Raw genomic sequence first — 25088 nt, forward strand, 5'->3', positions numbered from 1 at the left:
GGCTGTCCATACTATTATTTAGACAGGCGTAAAAGTCTGGACTGCTCGTTTTTCCGCGATGGCCAATTCATTCATTCAAAGACGAATGGAATTATTAACAACCCGCTGGTATTATTATATTAGACTCTATGCGCACTATGTCTGTGTGCTATATTGTTGATTCCAAATCTTTTGGTTTCAAATGTATACCCAACGCCCGGTGCAAAATTGGCAGCAAACAAAAAGCGGTTCCCGATGAATTAAACGGCGCTATATAACCTTGATTAATTACATCAAAGATTTGTCTTTTTTTTTTCTCTTAAGAGGTTTGAGGACAATCAAGTCTGTGCGGAATAGAACTCTTCAGCTGATGACGTCCGCGTCCTTCACGAAGGTGGTAGGGCGATGCCGTGCCAAAAATTGAGTTTGTTGGTTTGGCTTCTCGGACGGACGGACGCCAATAAATAATTGAGCACGTGTTTCGATCGCGTCTATATATAAAATATTTCCGTTTGAATTGACAACTCCGTTATTTTGGCGTTGGGAAATGTTTTGCCATCGATTTATACCGGCATTTCCTGTTGCCAATCCAGCACGTCGGCTATAGGCTATACCTATACCGGTTAGAAATCATTAATGAAGGCCGTGCTATCGACTTCGATTTCTCACAGTAGTCGTTGTGAGAATCTCATTAGAGTAATTATGCTGATGCACGGGCTGCCCTTTATAGCTAACGATCTCGTGATTCCCCTACGCTCTGGTCAGTTGATGCGTTTCATAGTCGCAGCAGTTTCGAGAGGAAAACGGATGGCCGAGGAATTTATTGGACTTTAAATCAATTCCCATCTATCGATTTCCCAGAGGCTGAAATCCTGCCAGACATGTAATAGTTAGATAGACTCGAAGCTCAATCGATAATGGCGGTCGCCCTAAAGCCATATGGCAATCCAATCAGCAAGTAACTTGGAAAAAAGTTATAGAGTTATAAACCGACACTTAATGTAGGCCTCTCAGCTGTTGTTTGACGTTTTCCAATTGACGTCAAAAGGGTTTGCCAAAAAAAAAAAAGAGATAGTACATTGAACGTGAATGTCTTCCGGCTGCTGTTATTCTTGAATCCAGGAACAATTAATAAGATTTTCCGCGGAAATTTTTTGGTTTTCCAGCAAACCATCGAAGGCATCACATTCGATTGTTTGTTGTTTTTTTGTTTTGTTTTTTCAAAAAAGATAAGAATGTTGAGTTACATGCGTTTTCCGCCACCGCGTTACTCTTCAACAAATAAGCAATTTAGTAATTAATGTGTACACATTAGATTTACGTATTATGTATAGTCAGATGCCAAGAAGCGACCACAGCTGCCGCTGAAGGAGCGCCGAGCTATTATGCGCTTGAGACGTCCAATATCCTCGACGTACTGTATACATGTACTAAATCAGCTGCGCTACTAATGTAAACGAATGTTTCTTTTTTTAAAAAATAGCTCGGTAATTCATTTTATTTTTGGTTGCGTGTTTGTGTTTACTTAAAACGGCTAAAAATAAATGTCGTACATCTAAACGAACCAGCAGAATAAAAGGATGGCGGATTTATTTTTGGCGAGTGTTGCCATAGCGATGCAATCAAGGTAATTGCCCTTTGCATCAAAATATTATGTCAACGGGAGACGTCTGGCATGATGGAATATGTCTAACACAGCACGCCAAGTTGTTGTATAACGGGCAACACGACACTATAGCGACAGCGCAGTGTGTCCGCCAAAATTCAATCCAACTCGGTGACCAACAATAAATCAACGAATAAGACGGCGACAGTTTGTTCCGCTGTATTGCCTATTGGTTATTATGGTAATATGCAAATCCATATGCATATCGATTCGAATAGATGTATTATTGGCATAACTAGACGCTGCTGCTGCTGTTATATAACACCGGCTGGATCGGCTTTTTATTCTTTTTTTTTTTCTCTTTCTATCGGCGGCCAATCGATCTAAAAAAATCAGTCGGAATTAATCTTCTTCTCGGCCCGTCCTATTCCACTTTTCGGCTGGCTGGCCTGACAATGAAACGGCAGGATTCAGCGACGCGTAGTGCGTGTGCCGCCCGGTGCTGGCTGGCCCATTGTGTGCCCGAGCTGCACATCTTGTGTCGTGCAGTGAAATTCGATCATCAAGTCGACAGTGAGAAGTGAATGGGAGTCTTATAGCCAAGAAGAAGAAAAAGAAATTGCCAAAGAGGACGGAAAGGAATAAAGAACAAGACGAAAAGGATATTTACTGCGTGCAGAGCAAAGAGATGATGTCATTATCTCCTCCAAAAAAGAAAAGAAATAAGAGCCAAGTTGCAAAGAAAAGAAATCCCGAAATGAATTAAATTTTCGATTTTTTATTTCTAAATTCCACCCAGCTTGGAGGTGTGTCCATGTGCACAAGCCAATAATAATACGCCGATATCAGCAATGGAAAGGGCAGCAGCAAAAGACGTTGATCAGCGCACACGTCGCCAATTGCGGATGTAACGACATTATATTCCTCCAGCAGCCAGTTAATATCTCTGATACAATCAGCAGAATGTACAATCCCTACACTATACTGTACACGCGTATATCTGATGTCACATCATTCCCGACATGGACGCTAAGGCAGCAGAGAAGCGACGATCGCGCATATCCGCTGGATATATTCCGGACTGTGAAAAGAGGGGGGGGGGGGAGAGGAAAGGGGTTGGATTTTGCGCTCCTGTGGTGTGGCCGGAATAAATACAACACAAAGTGCTCTCTACCTCCTCTAACTCCTCTACTAGATATATATAAAAGACGGTCCGTCACACGACTGCCTTTAGTCGGCCACCGCTGCTCCCCAAGCAAGAAGCTAGATCACATCCGTCCAGCGCCGGCCGTCTATACGTCACCATAAAGTTTTGATCGCGGCAAACCATAAAACAGTGGGCGCTGCTGGTGAATGGGGCAGGCAGGTAGCGATTGAGTGATGGGCTATTGTCGTGTACCGGCAGCAGCAGCAGCAGCAGCTTTTGTCTGTTTGTTGTGATTATTATTATTAGCCGGCGTCGCATCGATCGCGTCCTTCATCACAATTCGCGGTTCACTGAACTGAAGAGACGACCCAACTTTTTCGGCCAAAGTTTTTCACGACCGAGTGTGAGCGGCGAAGAAACGAAATCACCGTCCAGGTTTTGACCACATTTCCTGGGCTGCACAGCTGCACAGCTGGCGCGGCGACTGTGTGTTGATTGCCCATCGGACGTCGTGAGGCAATCGGAAAGAAAAAGACAAACCCAAAAAGACTGTGCAGATAATCTAACACAGCAGCGTGATACAAGCTTGAGCTGTCATGTGAAATGACGGCGACCGCCATTGTGATTGCCCAGAGCGGATGGATTATTTCCACCTTGTTCTTAAACTACTATTTGGCCAATCGCTCACTTAATATTGCGTCCGACCGGATGCTTTGCGGATCGCTGACAATCGCGACGGACATCCGAGAGCCTCGAGGCTGGCCCGTCAGCCATTGCCACTGCCCGCTGGCCGCCTCGTCGATATTTGAATAAGATGGCCAACATCAGGAATAACGAGTCCAACGACGCTGCTGATGCTGTCCGGCTGCTCGGATTTGTCATGGACATGTTCAAAGAACAACAGCAACAATGGCGGGAGAATCAAAGTGATTGGTTGGCCAACAACAGATCGACGGACGTCGATCAAGTGCAAGTCGGTGACGCAACAACAACATCAACAGACCGAACGGTCGAAGAGTTGCAGCTCCTGATGCCCGTCTGGGCCTACCAGTCGGCCGCCGCCTATTTGATCTTCATTAGCGTTCTCGGTCTCTTCATGAACATTGTCGTCGTCCTGGTCATCATCAGTGATCCACAGGTATTGAAATAGTCGGATGTGCTGTCAGTCTTCTATTAACGGATGGCTGTTGCTGTCCCTTCTTAGTCTCAGATTGTTTGTATAGCCTAGCTGAATAGCTGCGTTAATTTCGTCGCCGGTGGGTTTGGTAATAATTCAAATGTCTCTGCGGCAGAGGATCAAACGGCGACACAATCAGATGATGGCAAGCGAGACGAGATGTGACGAATAGCAGACTATGGGATTCTGCCCATTCGTGTTGTGCACAAGTGCCGCAGCAGTGTTATTACACAAAAGTAGGCAGCCAAGGAATAATGAAACCTTCTAATTATTAATAACCGACTATGCATAGATGGAATAGCATTATCTGTAGTATACGTCTAGCAGTTGATGAGCTATAATGAAGACAGACATCATCAAGGAAAAGAAAGAATATCATAAACAATGCTGAACCGGATATTCCTATTTAATAATCTATTTATAACGAATTTTCAAACAGAATGCTGATGGAGGATTTATTATTCTTATTATTTTTTTGCAGTAGACCGGAAGTCTTAAAAATAAGTCTGAAATGTTGACAGATTCATTGTTCTCATCATCCTTGTCTTATTCCTTTTGTGTTTGCCGGTTACATTTGATTCTATAAGGGAATCCGTCCATCATTTGACCCAAATGAATAAACATGGCCACTTTGATGCAGCTGGCCATCAGCTGCCATAGTTTGTTCTACAGCACTCAGACGGACACAACTTTATGGGGACGGACTGGCAGCAGACAGTTTGAGTGCCAAGGGCTCTGTAGCCTTTCCATATGGTGGCTGAACTCGGCCAATAAGGATGAGCTTTTGCTCTCGTTTTTTCCTCACTAGATTATTCGCCGCTTGAAATTTTGTCTCGTCCATCGGTGGGACTAATTTCCCATTCCAGTTGCGTCATGCATGAAATAATGACCCGTGTTTTTTATTTATTTATTTGTAAGGCCTTATACTACTGCTGGGAAATGGATAGACTATGTGATGTGCATTTCTTATGTCGGTGGAGAGCCTTTTATAATTTGAGTGCGCGGCAGTCATCAACATTTATCGAATTCGTTTCGGCTTTTCTCAGCCGATTCTCCTGTCTCATTACTTATTCGTATTTTTCTTCTGAATTGCAGAGAATGACGCCCTTGAATTGGATGCTCCTCAATTTGGCCTGCTCCGACGGAACCATCGCCGGATTCGGGTAAAATTTTTTATCATTTTGAATGGCCATTTGACGAACCTCATCACCTTTACGTAATCACAGGACGACGATATCGACGGCTGCTGCTCTTAAATTCGGTTGGCCTTTCAGTGATGAACTGTGCGTCGCTTACGCCATGATCATGTCCACCGCAGGTGCGTCTTTCATTATTAATTTGAACAAAATTGAAATGTAATCATGTCTGGATGGCGTTGGGCGGGTTTTACACATGTATAGGAATCGGATCGATCACGACATTGACGGCGCTGGCCTTGTGGCGATGTCAACTGGTCGTGTACTGCCCGGCAAACCGGAGCGGGGCCTTCGCCAATCACCACAGCGGTGGCGGCGGCGGCAGCGCCAAACTGGGCCGGGTTCAGGCCGCCGTTTTGCTGACTCTCATCTGGTCCTATGCGCTGGCCGTCACTTGTCCGCCGCTGTTCGGATGGGGACGCTACGACCGAGAAGCCGCCCACATCAGGTAAATAACGAATAAAAAAACGAATGGTTTGATTCTATAGATCATTTAGACTTAATAGAAACGTAGCGATGAACACGGCCAAGCGACGGGCCAATTTATGATGGCAGTACATCGAGTGAAGATCATTATTCACGAAACGTAGAGCCTAGCGCAATGCATTGCGTCAGAGTCGTACGTGCGCGAGGAATGTTATCACATTTCCGCATCGGGAGTATAAGGCGAATAAGTCAGAAAGTAATTGCTGCGGTCCGTCTTTTCTCAATCCATCCGTGAGTCCCTCATCAGCGGAAAGAAAAGATATGGATACGCAGAAATGGCGGAGAAGACAAAGTTTTGGACATTCTCTGGGGGGTTTTTTGTTCCACCGCGCGGCCCAGCAAAGTCTAAAAAGCGGCCGAATCCGTATTAAGAGAGCAACAACTGCACGATGGAGAAATGCTTTTCCTATTAACAAAACTTTCCCTTTTGCTGCTGCACGGAAGAGCAATCGGAGATGGCCGGAGCCCATCATTTGCTTCCAGTTGGTCAAAATCTAAACGCACATATCACTACATCTCATTTCACGTACATAGTATGTATTATGGAATGGGGGATAGTAACAATAGATATAATCATAATAATAGGCGCTCCTCTTATTCCTGATATGCCTATTGATTTCGTTCTACTTGAACTGCTGCAGCACAGCCAGCAAAAGACCCGCCGGTAATTACACGACAGTCCCTCCCTTGTTGGCTGTCATTTTAGACGATAATCATTGACGTTGAAACTGCTCGTTTAATCGAACTAAGATGCTGCTGTATAGGCCTATAGAGGCATATGCTTGTACAGCAGTGCCGTGGATTATTAGAGACTCACTGACGTTATTACAGCGCACTCGAAAGTCAAAACGGAAGCGTCAAATGCTTACGCTCGAGCCGGTGAGCTTATGGATGCCATTCTCTCTAAATCGATTTTTGCGTTTCATGCCATTCAAAATTGCTCGTTTTGAATGCTCAGCTGCTCGGTCAACTGGGAGTCTAAGATGGCCAACAACCGATCCTACATCCTCTACATGTTCGCCTTTGGATTATTCGTCCCGTTGGTCGTCATCATTTCCTCTTACGTCAGCATCTTACGCGTCGTCAAAAAGGTAATTGCTTCCGACACCTCAGCACCTGGATCCTTTCATCTGCTGATGTCATAATTTTATTAAGTTGCAATTTGATTTCTAACTATTCTTTTTTTGACCTACAGACTGGCAAGTTCAAGAGGGCGACGTTACAGCAATCGACGCAACAGCAAAACGAGCAGAGGATAACGCCCGATCTCCAGGAAGTGAAGCAGCAAAATCTCAACAACAACCAACAACCGGTTAGGAGGTCCAGCAAAAGGAGTAACAGCGACGCGGCCGAGAAGCGAGTGACGGTGATGGTGGCCTGTATGGTCGGCGCCTTTCTGGCCGCCTGGACTCCTTATTCCATTCTGGCCCTCTTCGAGACTTTCATCGGAGTCGCTGACCATTCCGGCGGACCAGGCAGGAACATGTCGACGACGTTCAACCTCGACGGCCAGCCGGATGGGGAAGATAATTACTTTTATTACGTCGGGGCTATTTCGCCGGCATTCGCCACCATTCCGTCGCTTTTCGCTAAAACATCCGCCGTCCTCAATCCGCTCATCTACGGACTACTCAACACTCAGGTGAGTTCTCCCATCGGTCCTAGACCTATATAGTATAGCATTGCAATTAATTGAATAATATTGGCTTGACAGTTCCGGTCGGCTTGGGATAAGTTTGTGATTCGGTTCCTGTGCCGACGCCGCCGTCGCTTCCGGTGTGAGCAGACCAGCCAGGGCCTGGACGAGTCTGGCAATCAAACGGAGCGTCGCCGCCTGCGCCGATTACTTGATTTCAGTTTCGCAATGAAACAGTCGGTGACTGTCAACTTGCCCATGAGGGAAGTTGTCCCGCTGTCCAACAACGACTCGATCAATTCGACGGGCAACCAACAACAGAAATCGACTTCATTCAGAAACGTCAAAGCGGCGTCGGCCAGCAGTCCGTTGGCGTCCGTTCAAACGGCGACCTACCAATCGAACGGCGATCAGAATCGTAAGATATCATCCGACAGTGACTATTCCGCCAGACAGCCGAAATACAGGGAAGCGGTCAACCCTTTCGTCGGAACTACTACGACGTCGGGACTTACGAATTCAAAATTCCCGCCGGGGAAAAAATCGTCCAAGAATTCTCACCGCAATCCCAGGCAACAGCAACAGTCTGAGCAGCCCGTCAAGTTGGTGGTCGTCCGTTTGCTGTCCGACTCGACCAGCTGTTGCTACACCACTGAAGAAACGTCAGTCAGTCTGAATAGTCCGGCCATCGGCCGCTCGCCATCCAGCAAGAGCCAAGCCAATAAAGCCAACAGTTTGCCCAGGCCCAATCGTCAAGTGGTCTAAAGATGGTACTTGGCTATATTTATCATCATTTCCCATATAGATAATATTTGGTCGTGTATTATACGGAGATGAATTGCCGGGATTGAATTGTCTGTAATTTCTATGATGAATTAGCTCATCTTTGTTATTTATTGCATTCCCCTTATAATCTGTTCCTGGGCACGATGGGTCGGACGTTCGTTTCCAATCGACTGCTGCTGCCGCCAGTCTTTTATTATCTCGTGATATGTCGTCTGTTGCAATCGGCAATCAATGTTGTTTTTTGTTTAGTTTTGTTTTTTGTTTCTTTTCTTTCAGCAGTCGCAGTTGATCTTGTTTTCCAGGAAAAAGGAATTGAAAAGGAAATATCCGCGTTTGATATATTCCATCCAGGCGGAGTTTGTTCCGCTCGCTCGATTGATTCCCAACGACACACATGAATTCCAGATTTGATATTATAAGCTGATTTCTTTCTCTTTTGCGATTGGATAATCGAGACTTGATTTAGTATACGATACTGTACATTACAGCATACATATAGGTGTAGTATTACAATCCTATTCGCATTTCTAGACTGCATGTGAATTCATTTAGCAGGAAATCATTTATCGCTTTTTATTATGTCTTGCGCAACTTTTATGCACCGATATTAATTAGTCAACTGAATTTGTATACATCAATTACGTATCTATTTAGTCAAACAGATTAACAATTTAAAGGACTTTCCATCACTATCTCACCTGCCCCACTCATGATGTCACAGGGTCCGTCGTCTCTTTCAAATGCTGGTGATACATTTTTATCGTGTCTACCCAAATTTCGATACATTTTCTGAATTTGTAATAATAAACTTATTCGTTTTCGTAAATTATATCAACGTATAAGTTACGATATGTATGAAACAAGAAATGCGCTGTCATCAATAAATGAATGGCAACAATACATTCCATCCATTCCAATTGCGCCCAATCCTCTGCAGTACAGCATAGATAGACCTAGTACCTATACGTAATAACAGCACATTGAATTCGACCAGAAATGAAGCGAAATCAAATTCTGGAGAATAAACGAGATGCGCATCGAAGTGAATCCGATTCAAAAGTCGACGGTTGTGTACGTGCATTGTTGCCATGTGTATGCCGCGGCAATATCTCGAAAATGAAATGAAAAGAACTGCAGCAGGCGCGTTCAGGCCCAGCATGGCTGACAAGCTGCCTTCCAAAGATGAAGCATTTCGCAATATGCATATCTCCCACTATAGGACGGACGGATGGAAAATAAGAAGGTCCCGCCACACTGCGCCAACTGGAAATGCAAAATAAATCAAACGATTCATATTGAAAAAAGGCCAAATAAAATCAAAACTTTGGACAGAACGATGATCAAATATATATTGAATGATACATCTGACATTTAACAACGTCAATAAAGTAAAATGTCAAGGCTCAAACCCTCAAGTATCCCAGAGATAATAATATGGAAACGCGGGGCTCATCAAATCCGTTGAAAGTTCTACGCGGGTGTGTTGCCGCTGGCGACGTGTTTTCTGTTGCCCAACTAGACGACGACGACGAGTCTTAAATGATGGATCGATTTGGCCTATTCTGTCGAGCTCTATATACGTGCAGGACTGCAGTATTGAATTCCCAGTTATGCGTTATATCCTACCTAAAAATATCACATTTCTCTAGCTGCGTTGTAATTTTGCGGCTTTGCGAACAAATTATTCCGGATGCGCAGAATATCTCTTTTTGAGTGCGTCATCTATCAATTTATACAGTGTACAAACGTATAAATAGTACTTGCTGGGATATACAGTCTGTGATGGCTCGATCCACTATTCGTATCGATTCCATTCCGTGTACAGTACGTATAAAACGTGCGTGTTATGTATATATAACTAAACTATAAATCTCTCCTCGTTCATTCACGTCCATTAACCCGTGAAACATGCGGGGTGGGGGCGCTGATCGATGGCCGTCAAAACATTTTGTGACTTTGTATTTTGTTCATTTTTGTTTTCTCTGTAGCTGAACTTTAATCTTTCCCTTGGCTGCCAAGGGCGTCCTGGTCTAAAAGTTATTATATATAATTTGCGAGTTTCGTGTAAATTATAACTTTTATCTTGAGAGTGCTAAATGTGGTTTAGTCAAACTTGTTGATTAGTTTTATGCTAAAATAATCAAAATCCGTTCAGCGGATATCAGCGCTTGCGATAATTCCGAAATCATGCTTTGCAGCATGACTCATTAAAAAAAATGAGTGTCGTCTGCTTTCATTTTCTATACAAGTTTTGAAACAGAGACGAAAGTTATTGAGATCGCAACTTTTCTTGGAAACATGCGTGGCTGCCCACGAAGTGCAACAAATAAAATTATTAAAATGTGGGCGTCGTGTGAACTGCAGCTTTTCACTCCATGCTGTGTAATTGTAGGTAAATAACACTAAGAATGCAAATGAAATGATCATTGGAGCATGGCCTATAAACTATATATCTATAAACTACAGACCATGATGGGAACTTAAATAGAAAAGTTGTTCCCAATTTGTGAAATGTTGGTGCCTGAAGCATTTATCATGTAAGCCCCCTTGTCAATGCATTGCACTTTGTTTGCACTATATGTAACCTTTTCCTTTGTGCAGATTTGAGACCTGAGCCTGCCATCGTAACAAGATATGCCAGTTTTGCATGTGCTGGTCATTGACCAGTCACATCGATCTCAGTATCATTGCCAGGGTAATGATTATCGTTACTTTCATTAACCTGTGACCAGCTAGATATTATAATGATGCATGACTTGCATAAATGCAGTATGGTATTACATGTAATCGTGAAATTCTTATTTATTAACAACTAGAGTTGACCCAATGTCTCATTTTCAACTTTTCCTTCACTTGTCTACTTGTTGTTTCTCTCAATATTTTTCGTAATTATTTTTCCCAATTTTTATTTCTTATTTAGATAAGCATCATTCCTCTTGATTGGAGAAACAACCGATAGTTCGATCGAGTTCTGGATCTCTTCTTCTCCCTTTTTTTAATGTCCTCGTGTACACCCATGTGAGTGTGGGTGTATTCACGAGGACTCCTTTTTTCCTATCACGCCTGGCGACGGTGGATTCAACTTTACTGGGGATGGAGCCCTTGTGGATTTGTTTTTCCCAGGCTTAAAGGTAGGACAAATTGATCACTATTTAACTATTTGGTGGTATTGATTGTAGATCGTTGTATAGTACAGAGTACGTTTATTCCTGAGCTAGGCCTTTGACTGGAATTGTTTTCTCTTGCCGTTTTTGTCACTCATTATGGGTTCATACAATAAGTGATTCCTAGAAAGACTGCAGATCCAGTTTTGTACCTCACAACTTGGTCTGTGGGTAAACCAAACAATTTGAACTTTAAACACGTCAAGCAAAGTGCAACTAGAAAATTTTATGACCAATAGGGACTTCCCCGTTTCTCCATCACGCCAAGGCCCTGAACTAAAAATAAAAAATCGAATGTCAAACACACAACATCAGACCGTATATTGATAGTTTGTCGTGATAGTCTAGGCGTTGCCATCGTGATTTTTTTAGATTCCCGTCCGAGTAAACATAGAGGAGGGGGGGGGGATCTTTTTCATTGGATTGACTGTTGGAGATCACTAGGCTATATGTAACAATTTCTTCCCTGGCGTTGCCATACATGCCGAGTCGTGCCGAGTTTTTCATTCGTGAGGAACAGACGGGAAGCACCGCACTGTACACACCCGATTCCCACAAGCATTTAACATCAGGGCGGTCTTACCCTTATATCTATTGGCGGCGTTGTCATGGCGACCGCTCCTCCCGAGTGTACACACACACACACACACACACACAAGAGAGTGGAACACCATCGCCGACAAATTAGAGAATAGTGCAGCCTTACCAGTTTCATAAACTTTTATTCCCTCAAGTGACGAAGGGAATCAACAATAAAGAATTTTCAATACAACTGCAAGTTATATACGATCAAGTCAATGCGCCAGTGTGTGTGTGTGACGTGCAATCAGCATTTTTATTTTTGATCAGCGTCTGACGATCAATTCTCATCCGATTACCACCGAGTGATTTTTTCGTTGCCCGGGGATTTTTAGCCCGTCGTGTTGTTTTTTCTCTCTACTCGCCACTTGTGTGCCAGACAACACAGCGCTGATGTGAGAAAGTATTATCGTTCGTTCGTTCGTGAGAAAAGAAGAGGACCACAACAGCAGTGACTATATAGCAATCTTTTCTCTCTCTCTCTCTCTCCCAGGGATCGCTGTATAAGCATCTTACACACACAACATTTCTCTTTCCTTCTTTGGCCACTTTTTTTTGGGGGGGGGGCTGCTCCTACCGGTCCCTCATCGTCGCCCACTGATCCTGACGTCGACTCTAGGCAGTTTCTCAAATATCAGTCGCCTTCTCTCCCAGCATTTTGCCTTTTTTCTCCGAATTCCAATTTGTTGCCATGCAGCTTTTCATCTAGGCCGCCGGGCCGCCCATCCCATTTTCTATCCCTCGGCTGAGGCCCCCGTGTCAAACGGGATTCCCGATACAACTCGGGCAGCGACGACGACGACTTGATTTCCCGATATTTTCTTGTCGGGAATGCGAAAGTGATAACAGAAAAAAATCGATGGATTTATATCATCCAACCGCATAGATTGATAATTGCTCGAATCAAAGCGATATTGGTCCTGTGTGTGTCATCCCGCTGGAGGGGCCTCAGTCGATCATCACAGTTGAGGTAATCGATTCCTTATTTTTCTTTTTTGATAGGTTCTAGACGAGGCCAAACAGTCCGAAAGTTTTGTACCATAACTTTGTGATAAAACCAATCAGCGGCGATCGACTGTTACAGTGAAGATGTCGCCGACCGTGCCGACGACGACCGACTCGCGTAATGACGAGGATAACGACGACGATCCTAGCTGGATTTTACTACGTCAGATGGACGTTCTCCATCGTCGTGTTGCCTTGTCGAATGTGGAGCCGACGCCAGGAGTTGACCAATCAACAGGGCGGCAACAACATCAGGATCGACAAGTTCACCTTGGCTGGAGCTGCAGCAGCAGCCTACAGCAGGATCCTGTCGTCGAAGAGATGGCGGCTGCCTACGCCGGCCTCGTGACGGTCCTGGGCAACAAAGGAAAAGAAGCCGAGAGCGGAGATTGTTGGTTAATGAGCCATCAGCAAAGCTCGTCATCAGGACTGAAAGGGACGACGGATGACGGTGGCGGCGTTGGCAACCAAGACGAGGCGATTAAGACGGCCGACTTTTGGATCCATCAGCTCCGTTCCGTTTTGCACGAAACGCGCTCCAATCTCAATCTCATTGTCGCCTTTCATCAACGTCAACTGCAACAACAACAACAGGCCAAACAACCAGCAACAACACCAGCTGGTATGGAAAAACTCTTGGCATTCGTAAGGAAATGGCGGCCAGTTGCTAGGCGGCAACTAACAAAGTGAATAATAATGAAAAACAGTCAATTATAGAATATAGCATCATTAATAAGCGGCCCATTCTTTTGTATAGAGTAGAAAGATCTATCTGTCTGACATTGATAGAAAAAGTTATTCAAGTTAATGGATAGATCTATCTAGCTATTGTGAGCTCCAAATAAATACATATCCCAGGACGTGTTGGGAATGAAAGCCAATCGGGATAGCGGAGCCCAGCAATAACTGTTTTATTCCGCTCCAGCTACCACACAGGGAGGGGAGGCGTCCACCAGCACCCCGATCCTTGTATTCCGCATGGACGATTCTTCTCATCTCGTTATTATAAAAAATAAAGATTTATAGAAGATAATAATAACCCGAGCTGAGTTTAGAGGCGCCATTCTCACTTGACTGTATTATCATTTGCATACATCAGAGAGCCGTAATTCATCATTTAGAGCCAGTCCTGATTTTTTTTAAGGAGTTTTAAGTGAATGCAAGTCATTTTGAATGTCATGTGTCGTGTCTAACCATCATGTTAATTTGAAATATCGCAATTTTACAGCGGCGCAGCTGGAACCATCAAGAGCGATAATCCGATCCAGCCAGTCTGACGTGGCAGTTCAAACCGACTTGACGAACAATCAGGAGCAGGAGACGGGCCAAACTGCTGCCGCCGCTCAGACGAAATCGAATTATTATCGGAAATCAGTTAGACGGGCAAGTGATGATCACGTAGCCGCCGGCTCTTTAATCGGGCAACTGTCATCGCCGCCGCCGCCGCTTCACAATCCAGCGAGTGCCAAGGCAGCCTCATCCAAGAGCAGGAGCAAAGTGTTGCCGGAATCTTTGGAAGCCGGCGTCGGCGGATGTCATTTCATCCGGGCTGGCAACAGCTGTTGCGCATTGTCCGCCCACTCTTGCCGTTTTCATTCATGCAGCTGCTGTTGCCGGGCGACGAATAGGCAAATCTTATCCAAACGGCCGTCGGATTCGAGTCGAACCAAGAGAACAAGGAGCCGGAAGAGACTGGACGAAGATGACAAAGAATCCTGGGCGAATCGTCACGACAACACGGCGGCGATTTTGCTATTGAACGAGGCCTGGCAGCTGGCCGGATTGCACACTCGCCAACGGATGTCCATTCTCAGTCGCCACTACCGAATTCTTTGGAAAAGATATCGGAGACTACGCCGGAAGCATGACCAATTGCGCCGCATCTTCCAGCGCACCCGCCGTCGCACACTTTACGTCCAGCTCCAACTCCAGGTAAAGAGAGACGTTTATTTATTCATCTCGTCATTATCATTCCGGGCCGGCCGCCGCCGCCGTCACCACCGCCCTAAAATCCCCCGATGGATAATGTTTTATGCATTGAATATTTTGTCACGTCATCTGTCCAGCACCGGGTTCTTTTTACTAGACACAAAATTGACTTCTTTTACATATTCAAATTTTTCCTTTTTTTCTTTTCTTTAGAGAATGTAAATATTGGCCAGTGAGTACATTCTCGCTCGCTCGACTTTGCTGCCTTTCCAAGTAGTTTTTTTATGCTTCCGGAAGATTTTTATTTTGACCCCACTTTACTTGTACGACTACTCTACTTCCTCGAGATACTGCACAAACACACGTGTGTTTATATCCGGAACATGTCAATATCCTCACTTTAAAAGTGTCGACAGCCTGGACAAACAAACAACCGGCAACTTAATTCCTTTTAGATAGATTTGAGTCGGCTTACTACTATGTATGTATAGCGCCCAATAACACTTGAGTTACATAACCAGTGTCCCAACTCTTTTGTTATGTGATATACGTCAACGTCACTCGTGACGTAATATCCAATAAATAACCAACAGCCTCTCTCTGTCAAACAGTTGGTATGACATTTTGACTCATGTTGACATTCATGTTTTGCGTGCATTGGCCCGGTTGGTGGCCCATATAGATTCTGCTGGAATCGATCGGAAGTCAAGTGGACGACGTGGCCTCTGACTGGGTTGAGCGTTTGAAAGGATTGCTGACGCTCCAGGCTGATGGACTGATGGGAGCACCACCTTCGTCCTCCTCTCCGGATGTTTCTTATTCGCCCCTCGCCAAGGATTCGACCGGACGGCAGCAGAGACGACAGCAGCAGTTTAGAGCCAACGATGAGAATTATTCCTTCAGTCTGTACCGATGGTACTCGTCCTTGTCCCTCAAACTCAGCTGGCTGCAGACGTCGCACGGGACCGTCATGGAAAATCTGCTCCTGTGGATCCCTCGCACGTGATGTCGACGATCTCGCACTATCAATCTCCTATCAATCTTTCATCCGACCAAATGGGCTTCTTATTTATTTAACATTTTCGTCTGAGACGTGAGAACTTAGTTCTTGCAGACTATCAAGTTAAAAAACGTTGCCATTATCGCCATCCATCCCAGCAACTGCTGCGTCGAAATAAGTTGAGCCAAAAAAGAGAAAAATAAAAAGGGATTGATGCTGATTTAATATTCTTTTGATAAATGTCTCGTTAGAATCTTATTTCACTCCCATTTCCTTTCTTCTCCGGCAACAAACATTTGAATATTCCGTCTAACGTGTGTTTCCTAGAATTCCCCTATTCCTCCGTGCTGAAATTTCATTTCAAATGCTTGGCGCACGATATTATTGGCGCACAATGTAATTCAAATTTGAACTTACACACATCTAGTACTACATATACTGCAGATTTATTACGTACGTATGTCTATAAAGGAATATAAGACATTGTTTAACCCATTTCAACCGTCTCTTTTCTTTTAGACAATTGGACCCGTGTATATGCGCAGCTCCAACATTATTGGCATTCGGTGACCCTGGTAGTGTACATATACGTATATATAGTCTCTGTTGTTATGACTCACGTGTCTTCTAGACGAGAAACGACACGACGAACGAGGGGAGAGAGAGCTTTGAGCTTTCTTTGAATATTCCATTAGATTCTCTCCCGGCAACTTCGTCATCTTTTCAACAATATCAAGCGCGGCGGCAGCAGCGGCACACTGTTCGGGCTCACGTGCGTTCCTCATACTACAACTGTCTTATATAACGGTGAATAGTCTAGCAAAAGTCTAATCAAGAAATCATATTACAGGATTTTCGAAAAGTAGATGGCTCCTTCTGCTCCTTGTCGTCAGGACACGTGAAACTATTTGACGGACGTACCGAAATCCCATTTTAAATTCTCGTGCCGCCGCATCGTGACGATAATCTCAAAGGGGAAAAAATATGGCGCTTGCCAAAAAAGTATTACAAGTTTTTTCACTCGACATCTAGTCCCTGGTGATCCCGGTCTAAAAAAGTACTTTTACACGCCAGCCCTCATTACATAAGCCGCCTGTATGTGGTATAGCTGCGGCAGTTGTTCCTCCATCCGACTTGTATACTTTAGACCCCGCTCCGGAAAACAAAACACATGTGAACTTGAAGTGCGTCTAGTAAGTAATAAGTTAGGAGGAGCGAATCCTTATATTGCCACTTTGGACTAGTAATAACCTGTACCCAAAGTTAAAGTTTGCCTCCCCATAATAATTATGTTTCGAGCAAAGTATTTCGTCAGAATCGTTTTATTGCGCAAAATGTCCAGGCGCCAATTGATTGCAAAGTTCCCGTGGAAGCTCCTTGATGTGGATACATTGGCAACAGCCCATTCCATCGAGGTAGAGAGAGAGCTATTATTACCGACGAAAAAGCCTCTGGTCTGAAATGTGATTTGAAAGATTTTCAAGATCTGATGGGATTTACTTATTTTTCTTCTTCTCTCCATAGCCCGAAACTCGATTTGAGATCCTCTTTGCGACTAGCCCCAAAAAATGGAGAAAAGTAAAAGGCTTAAAGGAGCTAGCTGTAAAAGTCTTGCCTGTGTCACGTGTGCTGCAGATTGAAATGACGTGTCGAATAAGTTAGTAGGCCAGGGCTGGCACTCCCGCCAAGGCACATGTCCAGGCTGTCTCCCTCTCCACTTTTCCTTGTTTCTATTTGGTTGCGCTGCGTACTGTATACGTGTGGCATCATCCTGTTGGCTGATCCCGTGTGAATAATGATGTGTCGGGGGTCCCGTGTCAAGGCCGCCACTGCACCAATTTATTTGCCGAACAACAACAAAATACGATCGATCGGGCAGACGGCCCTGCACACACACATGTCGATCCACCCAATAAATAGAGTAGATACTTCTCTCGAGAATATTTATTTTTCCCCTTCGTCTATTATATTCGTGAAAACTCTGTGGCCCAGGAAAAAAGAAACAGACAACAAACGAAAAAGCAAACATTCTTTGACAGCCGCACCGGGCTCCCCCAAGCTTTTACACAAGACGAGTTGCACTTGAATCGACTTTTCTGCGAGTCGTATTTTTAATGATGAGACCCCCGGCCCCACAGCCATATTGGTTGCTTCTTGATGGTTGGAACAAGTAACTAGAGAGAGAAAAGAACTCGGAAGACGAGAACCTTTCCTTTTTTTTGTTTAATTGAAATTTTTTCCAAGAACTCGACGGCGCACAACTTCTTCTTCTTTCTAGTCGACTTCTATCGACATTTTTCCTGTAATTCACTTCTGTTTTCTGGAATCCTTAAACTCTCTTTTTTTTTCCTATTTTTCCCCATGGTGAAACTTTTCTTCTTCCGAGTTCTCTCGTTTACTCTCCGACACACTGGTAATTACTATCCTTTTCTTTCGCCTAGCGTCCATTAAGCCGACATTGTGCGGATCCAATTGAATCATCTCGTCATTGTTGCCGACTCTTGTCGGCGGGAGCGGACGGTCGACAAGGCGGGGAAACGGAAATTCGACTGGAGAAAAAAAAGTTAAAGACGCAAACGAAAGAAATTCTGGTTATGCAATCCCACTTTGAATATTTTATTGGTGCGAATTGGATCCGCTGATGGTTGCCAAACCATGAGAATTCCAATAAAAACATTCAGATTGAATCAATCTCGATCCAAATCGAAACGGAAAAGAGGGGGGGGGGCAACGAAGGAAAGAATACAAAAGCGAGGAATACAAATTCGATTTGACCAGGAACACACACACACACAGGAAGATGAAAACAAGAAAAACACTCAAAAGAAAAAAATAGTAAATCTTTGACATGATTCCAGTTCTCGGTTTCCCATCAGGAAAACAACTAGTTGGAGACTATTGGATTCGTTTCTTGAGAGCTGTTGGTAGTTGTAGGATCGGCCAGTTGTTCCAGCTGAACGTACAGACGCAATTTGCTGCCCCTGTCTCGAGTGTAATTTTGCAACTTGTCGCCGCGAATGCTGAAACAATCTTCAGAGTGGCACAGCTGGCTAGTCCTTGTCGATTCAGTGTGCATCTGACGAGTGAAGGAAACCCGTCGACCCAGCGTTCCGTTCACCGTCACCGTGTAAGTGTAATCGGACTCGGAGTGAACTCTGGAAGCGGACGGAAGGCCTGCCGATCTCGGAGTGCCTTCTCCACAACCTCCCGCCAAATAAGCCGAGACGTAAAACATCGAGTTGGGGATGTGATGAAAAACGTTGAGGCGAAAAATTCGTCCGAAACAGGAGAGGGCCCAGTCCGTGTAGAACAGGGTTGGCGAATTGAGTTCGACGTCGATTTCCTGGCGACTACCTTCCAAGAAGCGGAGCGGATGCGTCGATCGCAAGTGGGGCACCATCTCCTGCTGGAAACCAGCCCACGAACACGTACGGAAGAGACACTGGTAGTGACGGAAAGGGCAGGTCGACTCGTGGGTGTTTTTGCCCGACAACAAAATCGAAACTGGACATCCCAGTCCAGCGTTCTGGCAAGGGTACTTGAGCAGCTGTGCTATCCTCTCCACGGCAAAGTTTCTCATTTCTGACAACCTGTCACGACACGTGGGGCATTGGTGTAATTGGCTCTTGCATTTCCCGCAGACCTACATCGCCCCCAAACAAACAAAAATTAGTATCGCAACAACGATATTCGACCATGATATTATACACATGTGTGTCAGTTTAAATTACCAAATGTCCTCGACGACATTGATGAACGGGAGGGCAAATGGGTTCCAAGCAGACGGGGCATTCGATCAAGCTCAAGAGTCTGCTATTAAACTCGTCCAAGTCCTTGTTGGCTTCTCGATCGGTGGACGATGTGGAAGCTGAGGCTTCCATAGCCGTGGCATCAGATGCTGTCACTTCAATAGACGTCTGACTTTCAGTTGTATCTTTAAGTCGATTGCTGCGAGAGAAATTATGAAGTTTCGGTGGCTGGAATATTGGGTTCGCCGTTTCCTCTAGGTCTGAATACATTTCCAGTCGTCGCCTATTGCCAGTATAGGGAAATGAAGATTCCGGGTTCTGACGTGACAGAGTGAATTGCTCGATGCTGGTAGACGCCCGGAAGGAAACCGAAGGGATTTCATTGTCATTTCCAGTTGATGTTGCTCCACTGTTCAGAGTTGGCTGGAAACTGCTGTTGCTGCTGCTACTATTGCTGCTGGTGCTGGCATGACTGCTTCCATTGGCTCCAGTTGGACCAGCAACTCTCTCATTGGGCTCAATAGGATCAATCAAAATCATCGGCTGTCTGGAACTAGTAGCGACAGCGAGGCTGTGTCTCAAATTGCAAGAGCAGACCAGATTGGGAAACCCACACTGGTTGCAGTTTTGGCCCCCGTAGCTATACAGTCTTCTGTAAACTGCAAAAAAAACAGAATTATTTTCTAATAGTCTAAATATACTAGTTCTACGATTGACATACACAAAGAGACAAATTCATAACACAGTATAGAGAAATTATTTAATTTTTAACATTACCCTTTTAATTGATTAAGGATGAACTATATTTAAAAATACCAAAGAGTTTTTAACAAAATAATTCTTACAAGAATTTATGTTTCCGTCAGAGTCTGATGAGCTGCTATCACTATCGGAATCGTGGGCAGGTGGACAGATTCGTTTCCAACGACCAGGACTCATATTATCAGAATATCTTTTCATCTTTAAGTGGAAGGTAAAATCAAAAGTGGCCTTGAAATTTACATAAAATGCTGCAGAACAGCCTAGACAAATAAGAAAAAGGGTGTGGATGTGGAACCTAGGAGAGGGTCACCAACTCACAAAAGAAAAACAAAAAGATTTTGCGTAGTCTGCTTGGACAAATCGATTCATTTCTTAAATATCGATTAACTGAAAAACGCCCTTTCTGCCTTTCTAATTTTAACTCTTTTTCTTTTATTTGACGCAAAAAGTAAAAAATCGTAGAATAAGAAAATACAAAACAAATGGCTAAAGCAGTGAAAAGATTTGTATTAGAAAAAATTTTTATTAGAGGTTACAAAAAGCGATGTAAAATAACTTTAACAGATTTAAAGTAGCGAACTTTTTATTTGAATAATTGAATATATATGATCTTCGATTGAAAATCCCCATCGTTGACCTCATTTCTTGCCAAAAAAATTAAAAAACGTAGTGTAACTTGGCCCTTCTTTGCCGTCAATGTGCGAGGTGACATCATACTTCATGCGAGGATCGGCGCCCGGATTGCTGCTGGGGTGTATGGTGACCTTGGTGTGAGCTTCTACTTGTTTTCCTGGGTAATACTTTTCGGTAGTTCTAATGAATTTCCTGGTTTCAAATTCATTTTCTTTGTAAGCACCTCTGTTGAAATTTGGGGTTGATAGGAAAAGATTATCTTTGTCTTTTCCCGATCCTCCCAGCATGTTAGCAAAGACATGACTGACATCGCTGCCTTTGCCTGCTCCCATCTGTCTTTTCTCATCACTGGATATGGACACTTTCGATCCATGGCCGAAATTTTCCGATCGAATAACAGTAGATCTTGTGCGAACTCCGTCTTTGTCCTCAGCCGTAATTTTTAAAGACTTTCCATTCGACATTCTTGTTATTGTTACGAACTGGGCAACTGGCAATCTAACAAGCAAAATAACTTTACTTTTTCGTTATAAAGAAATTGGTTTGCCTCGGAACAATCGAAAAAAAATACTTACAATTTAGAGAGCAGAACTGAGTAATCGTGTCGAAACGGCTCAAGCAAAGAAACGGGTCTGAGACGAGTGACAAAATCTTCCCGTATTTTAAAAGGGAAGCTGTCTGACACATGCCAGACGTCTATTTATAAACAAGAAACAACGACACAACGTATTGAACTTGAACCGCCAATAAAAGGTTGAACTCGACTCTCGAACCGCCAAAAAGAAAATTTCTAGTCTGCTAAGAAAAATCGATTCTCTTAAACATCGATTATCAGACAGCAGAGTGAAACAAAACAAAAAGTTTTCGTTTCAAAACGCAGGCTTAGTGTTTACAGTTTTTCTTTTTATTCTTAATAGTCTAAAATAGTCGCCTCAATGGAAGTTCAGACAAATAGTCACGACATCCTTTCGGCCTCGTCGATAACGGCTGATTTCCAAGAACCTAACGATTGGACATATTCGATGAGGAGGGAAATGCAAGAAATTGTCAAAGGATTGTTCCTTGGGCCCTACTCGGTTGCAGTTCGATCCAAAGTATATGGTTTGCATAGATCTTTTATTCTTGCATTGGCCAATTTTATAACAACATTACCTTCTTATTTTTTTAAACCCCAGGAGAACTATCTTGAGACTCACGGAATCACTCATATTGTTTGTGTTAGACAAGACATTGAATCTCACATGATCAAAACACATTTTGTTGATAAATTCCAGTATACTCAATTATTCCAAACAAAAAAAAAATTGTATGGACTTATTTGTATTGCACTTTTTCCTCTCAGATACCTGGTTGTCAACGTGAAAGATTCAGTCACAGAAAATATCATTCAGCACTTCCAAAAAGTTAAAAATTTCTTGGATAGTTGTTTTTCTGCAGGAGGCAAAGCTCTTGTTCATGGTAATGCTGGCATATCTCGAAGTGCTGCAATTGTTCTGGGCTTTCTTATGCAAAAATACTGTCTCGATTACAGGTATTTGAAAGAATATTTATTAGCATGTATTTATAAGCAGTAAAGCATGACATTCTTTTCAAGCTCTGATCTAATATTTTTATTTATTTACAGAGAGGCTTTCAGTTTAGTGCAACAGAGAAGGTTTTGCATTAATCCCAATGAAGGTCCAGTATTTTTTAAAATTGATGTTGTATCTCAGTTCATTAGAATAATAGTCTCACATAGCTCAAACTCTCTTAATAGGATTTGTTCAACAGTTAAAGGAATATGAACCTATCTACAAAGCAAACTGGAGTGTAACAAACAATGGTCAGTGCTCAAGGGAGCAAAGCACTTGGAAACGGAAGCGAGACAGTATCGAAAATGACGATGCTATGGACGAGTGACGCGTTATCCGACATGAGAATTAATAAAAACGTTTCGCGTATGCCGCACAATTTTTTCTTGACTGTTCCTTGAAGGAATAAAACAAGTGATTTTCAAATGGTTTGCAATCTTTTTAAGTCGATTACCGGTCCAAAGCTTTAATCCATTTATTTGACGCCTAATAATTCAATGCAGTCTAGGAATATCAACCCACCTAATATTTTACGTAATTACTCCCATACGATACGGTATTTAAGTTTCCATCTTCAATTGTATTGCAACAACTAATCTAAGTGTAAATTACCGTCGAAGCATTTTATTTAGTGCAACGAAGGTAAAGTATTTGTTTAAACTATTGCGATTGAGTTCACTGGAATATTTACAGATTCTGTTCAACACTTGAAGGAATGTGAACCCATCTACAGAGCAAACAGAGCAAACTGAAGTGTAACAATTGCTCAAAAGAGTAAAGAACTTGAAAACGACCGAGACAGTATCGACGACGCTTTATGGACGGTTGACATCCTGTATAAAGCATGGACAAAATGTTTTCCCGTTCTTGGCTGTGCTTCGACCCAATAATAAGAGTATTTTTTTTTTCTTTCAGAAACTTTCGATCGGTGATTTATTCGAATTAATATACTAGAAGCGAGACTTGCTGAATCAAAATCGCCGACCAAATAGACCACGGGCAACAGATGTAGCTGGTAGAATTTGTTTCTCTTGATTCATTCGTTCCATCAGTTCCTGTTGTTCCTGTACAGCAACAAAATTGGGTAAAAACAAATTTAAGAATTGGATGATGGATTTAGCCTTACTTGAAGTTTACGTTGATTTTCCCGAAATGCTTCGATAGGATCGTCGAATTGGTTGTAGAAATCCAGCACTTCTCGCACATCTTGGACTTCTGACGTAGCAATTGCTATTCACCAGTAAATGCGTTACTTCATTAGTATTTTTTTCATATTATTTCTTAGAAGGACATTTACTTTTCAATAGTAGAGCCAAGTCGACAAGGGTCCTGTCATCATCGTTACCCTTCCATTCTTTAATTCTTAGTGCATTACGAGGATGCGATTTGACTGACTGGGTGTTCCAATCGAGGACAATCACTTTTGATGGATCGCGATTGATGCAGTCAAGATCTTTCACGTGATGACCATCAACGTACCGAGTAGCGTCGCGGAAGAGTCGATACATGATGTAACCGTTGGGATCCAAGGCGTCTAATATGGGGAAGGCCGTCTAAAGAGGTAAAGAAACTTAATTATTGTATACCGAGAACGTGAAATTTAAAAATGGTACTTACAAAGGCTTGTTCAGCCGTGTAGACAACCACTTCAAATGCGGGTGGACCCACTTGTGCCAAAAAGAAATCTATTCCTGGCCTCTTCTTAAACCTCCAACCAGTTTGATACTGAAATTGAGAGAGAGCAAGTGATTATGAAGTTTCATTTGAAATGTATTCAGTACAAGTGTTTAATTACTGTCCAATCTGGGTGGACTAGAACACCAGTCATTTCCAAGATTAAGGTGTAAGGAGGCTGATAATATGGCTCTTTCAGAGGATCAGGTAAAAGTTTATCTCTTGAAGGGTCTCTAATCATCTGAAAAGAAAGCCAAAAATATTATAATTAATTGAAATGTTTTAAAAATCTAACAGAGATGCTTACTTGACTATAATTCATTATGGCATTCCATGACCTGAGGATATATTGTAGTGCCAGAGGTTTTGAGCTGAATTGGTCTTCTATCACATTGCCCTCCTCATCTCTCTCTGGTGCTCCCCAGGTGCCAACAATGTAACCACTTAGGCCGCTTAGTGTTACTCCAAAGAAAATAAGTGTGTATTTCATAGTTCTCCAACTAGCCTCTGCTTCCTTTTTCTTTTTGGCTTCTTCATCTTCTTCACTGTTGTTTTGTTGTTGTTGGCCAGGTGGAGAAGACTTCAGCTTTCCTTCGGTTTCATTTTGCGACTTTAAAACCTCTCCTGCAATTCCCATACCTTGAAATGAACCTAATATTGGACTAGCTGCAGCCGGTTTATTCGCCGTCGTCGTCGTCTGTGTCTCGTTGCTGCTGTCGGACTTTTGGCTGTAACACCTAAACTGTAAGTGCCTGGTAGCCAAGAGAATGTTACTTATTTGTTTTGGTTGACACAGCACATTTTGGGGAATTGTCACTAGTCTGTGAAAATTTCCACAAGTTAATTTTGTACCACTAATTTGAGATAACTTTACGAAACTCGTGACATATCTGGAGGCAGCCATTTTTCTTGATATTTTTAATTTTCTCAAGAATCTTCTGCAACATTTGTGTAGTTGTCAGATTGCTTCTTTATTCCAACCGCCGGAGCCGTCGGGTAAAAAAATTCA

General features: G+C 43.2%; 5 protein-coding genes across 6 annotated transcripts; 3 read left to right on the forward strand and 2 right to left on the reverse strand.

The window, feature by feature from the left end:
- The first annotated feature begins 3146 nt into the window (after positions 1-3146).
- Positions 3147-8881, forward strand: LOC124340945 (rhodopsin, GQ-coupled-like). The gene is made up of 7 exons (XM_046793787.1): positions 3147-3870; positions 5005-5072; positions 5136-5227; positions 5310-5553; positions 6550-6682; positions 6787-7233; positions 7306-8881. The coding sequence occupies exons 1-7, from the start codon at positions 3547-3549 to the stop codon at positions 7990-7992; spliced, it is 1995 nt and encodes a 664-aa protein (XP_046649743.1). The 5' UTR covers positions 3147-3546; the 3' UTR covers positions 7993-8881.
- Positions 8882-10304: 1423 nt separating this feature from the next.
- Positions 10305-18164, forward strand: LOC124341028. Of its 2 annotated transcripts, XM_046793915.1 has the most exons (6): positions 10305-10405; positions 10615-10708; positions 10934-11144; positions 12759-13383; positions 13990-14693; positions 15373-18164. In XM_046793915.1, exons 4-6 carry the CDS (start codon positions 12846-12848, stop codon positions 15694-15696), a joined length of 1566 nt encoding a protein of 521 aa, XP_046649871.1. In that variant the 5' UTR covers positions 10305-10405; positions 10615-10708; positions 10934-11144; positions 12759-12845; the 3' UTR covers positions 15697-18164. The 2 variants fall into 2 exon arrangements, with proteins under 2 accessions (XP_046649871.1, XP_046649872.1); XM_046793916.1 differs by lacking the exon at positions 10615-10708.
- Positions 18165-18276: 112 nt separating this feature from the next.
- On the reverse strand, positions 18277-20529 carry LOC124341030 (E3 ubiquitin-protein ligase siah-1-like). The gene is made up of 3 exons (XM_046793917.1): positions 20285-20529; positions 19422-20098; positions 18277-19333 (listed from the first exon to the last, which is right to left on the reverse strand). Exons 1-3 carry the CDS (start codon positions 20397-20399, stop codon positions 18575-18577), a joined length of 1551 nt encoding a protein of 516 aa, XP_046649873.1. The 5' UTR covers positions 20400-20529; the 3' UTR covers positions 18277-18574.
- A 1121-nt stretch (positions 20530-21650) lies between these two features.
- Positions 21651-22834, forward strand: LOC124341327 (serine/threonine/tyrosine-interacting protein B-like). The gene is made up of 5 exons (XM_046794386.1): positions 21651-21928; positions 22010-22107; positions 22177-22365; positions 22459-22511; positions 22591-22834. The coding sequence occupies exons 1-5, from the start codon at positions 21770-21772 to the stop codon at positions 22731-22733; spliced, it is 642 nt and encodes a 213-aa protein (XP_046650342.1). The 5' UTR covers positions 21651-21769; the 3' UTR covers positions 22734-22834.
- Positions 22835-23314: 480 nt separating this feature from the next.
- On the reverse strand, positions 23315-25049 carry LOC124341108 (mitochondrial import inner membrane translocase subunit TIM50-C-like). Its single transcript, XM_046794039.1, has 6 exons — positions 24387-25049; positions 24201-24320; positions 24023-24130; positions 23703-23958; positions 23532-23635; positions 23315-23469 (listed from the first exon to the last, which is right to left on the reverse strand). Exons 1-6 carry the CDS (start codon positions 24981-24983, stop codon positions 23377-23379), a joined length of 1278 nt encoding a protein of 425 aa, XP_046649995.1. The 5' UTR covers positions 24984-25049; the 3' UTR covers positions 23315-23376.
- Between the last annotated feature and the right edge of the window lie 39 nt (positions 25050-25088).

The sequence above is a fragment of the Daphnia pulicaria genome, chromosome 5, assembly GCF_021234035.1.
Source record: "Daphnia pulicaria isolate SC F1-1A chromosome 5, SC_F0-13Bv2, whole genome shotgun sequence".
NCBI classification, from domain to species: Eukaryota; Metazoa; Arthropoda; class Branchiopoda; order Diplostraca; family Daphniidae; genus Daphnia; species Daphnia pulicaria.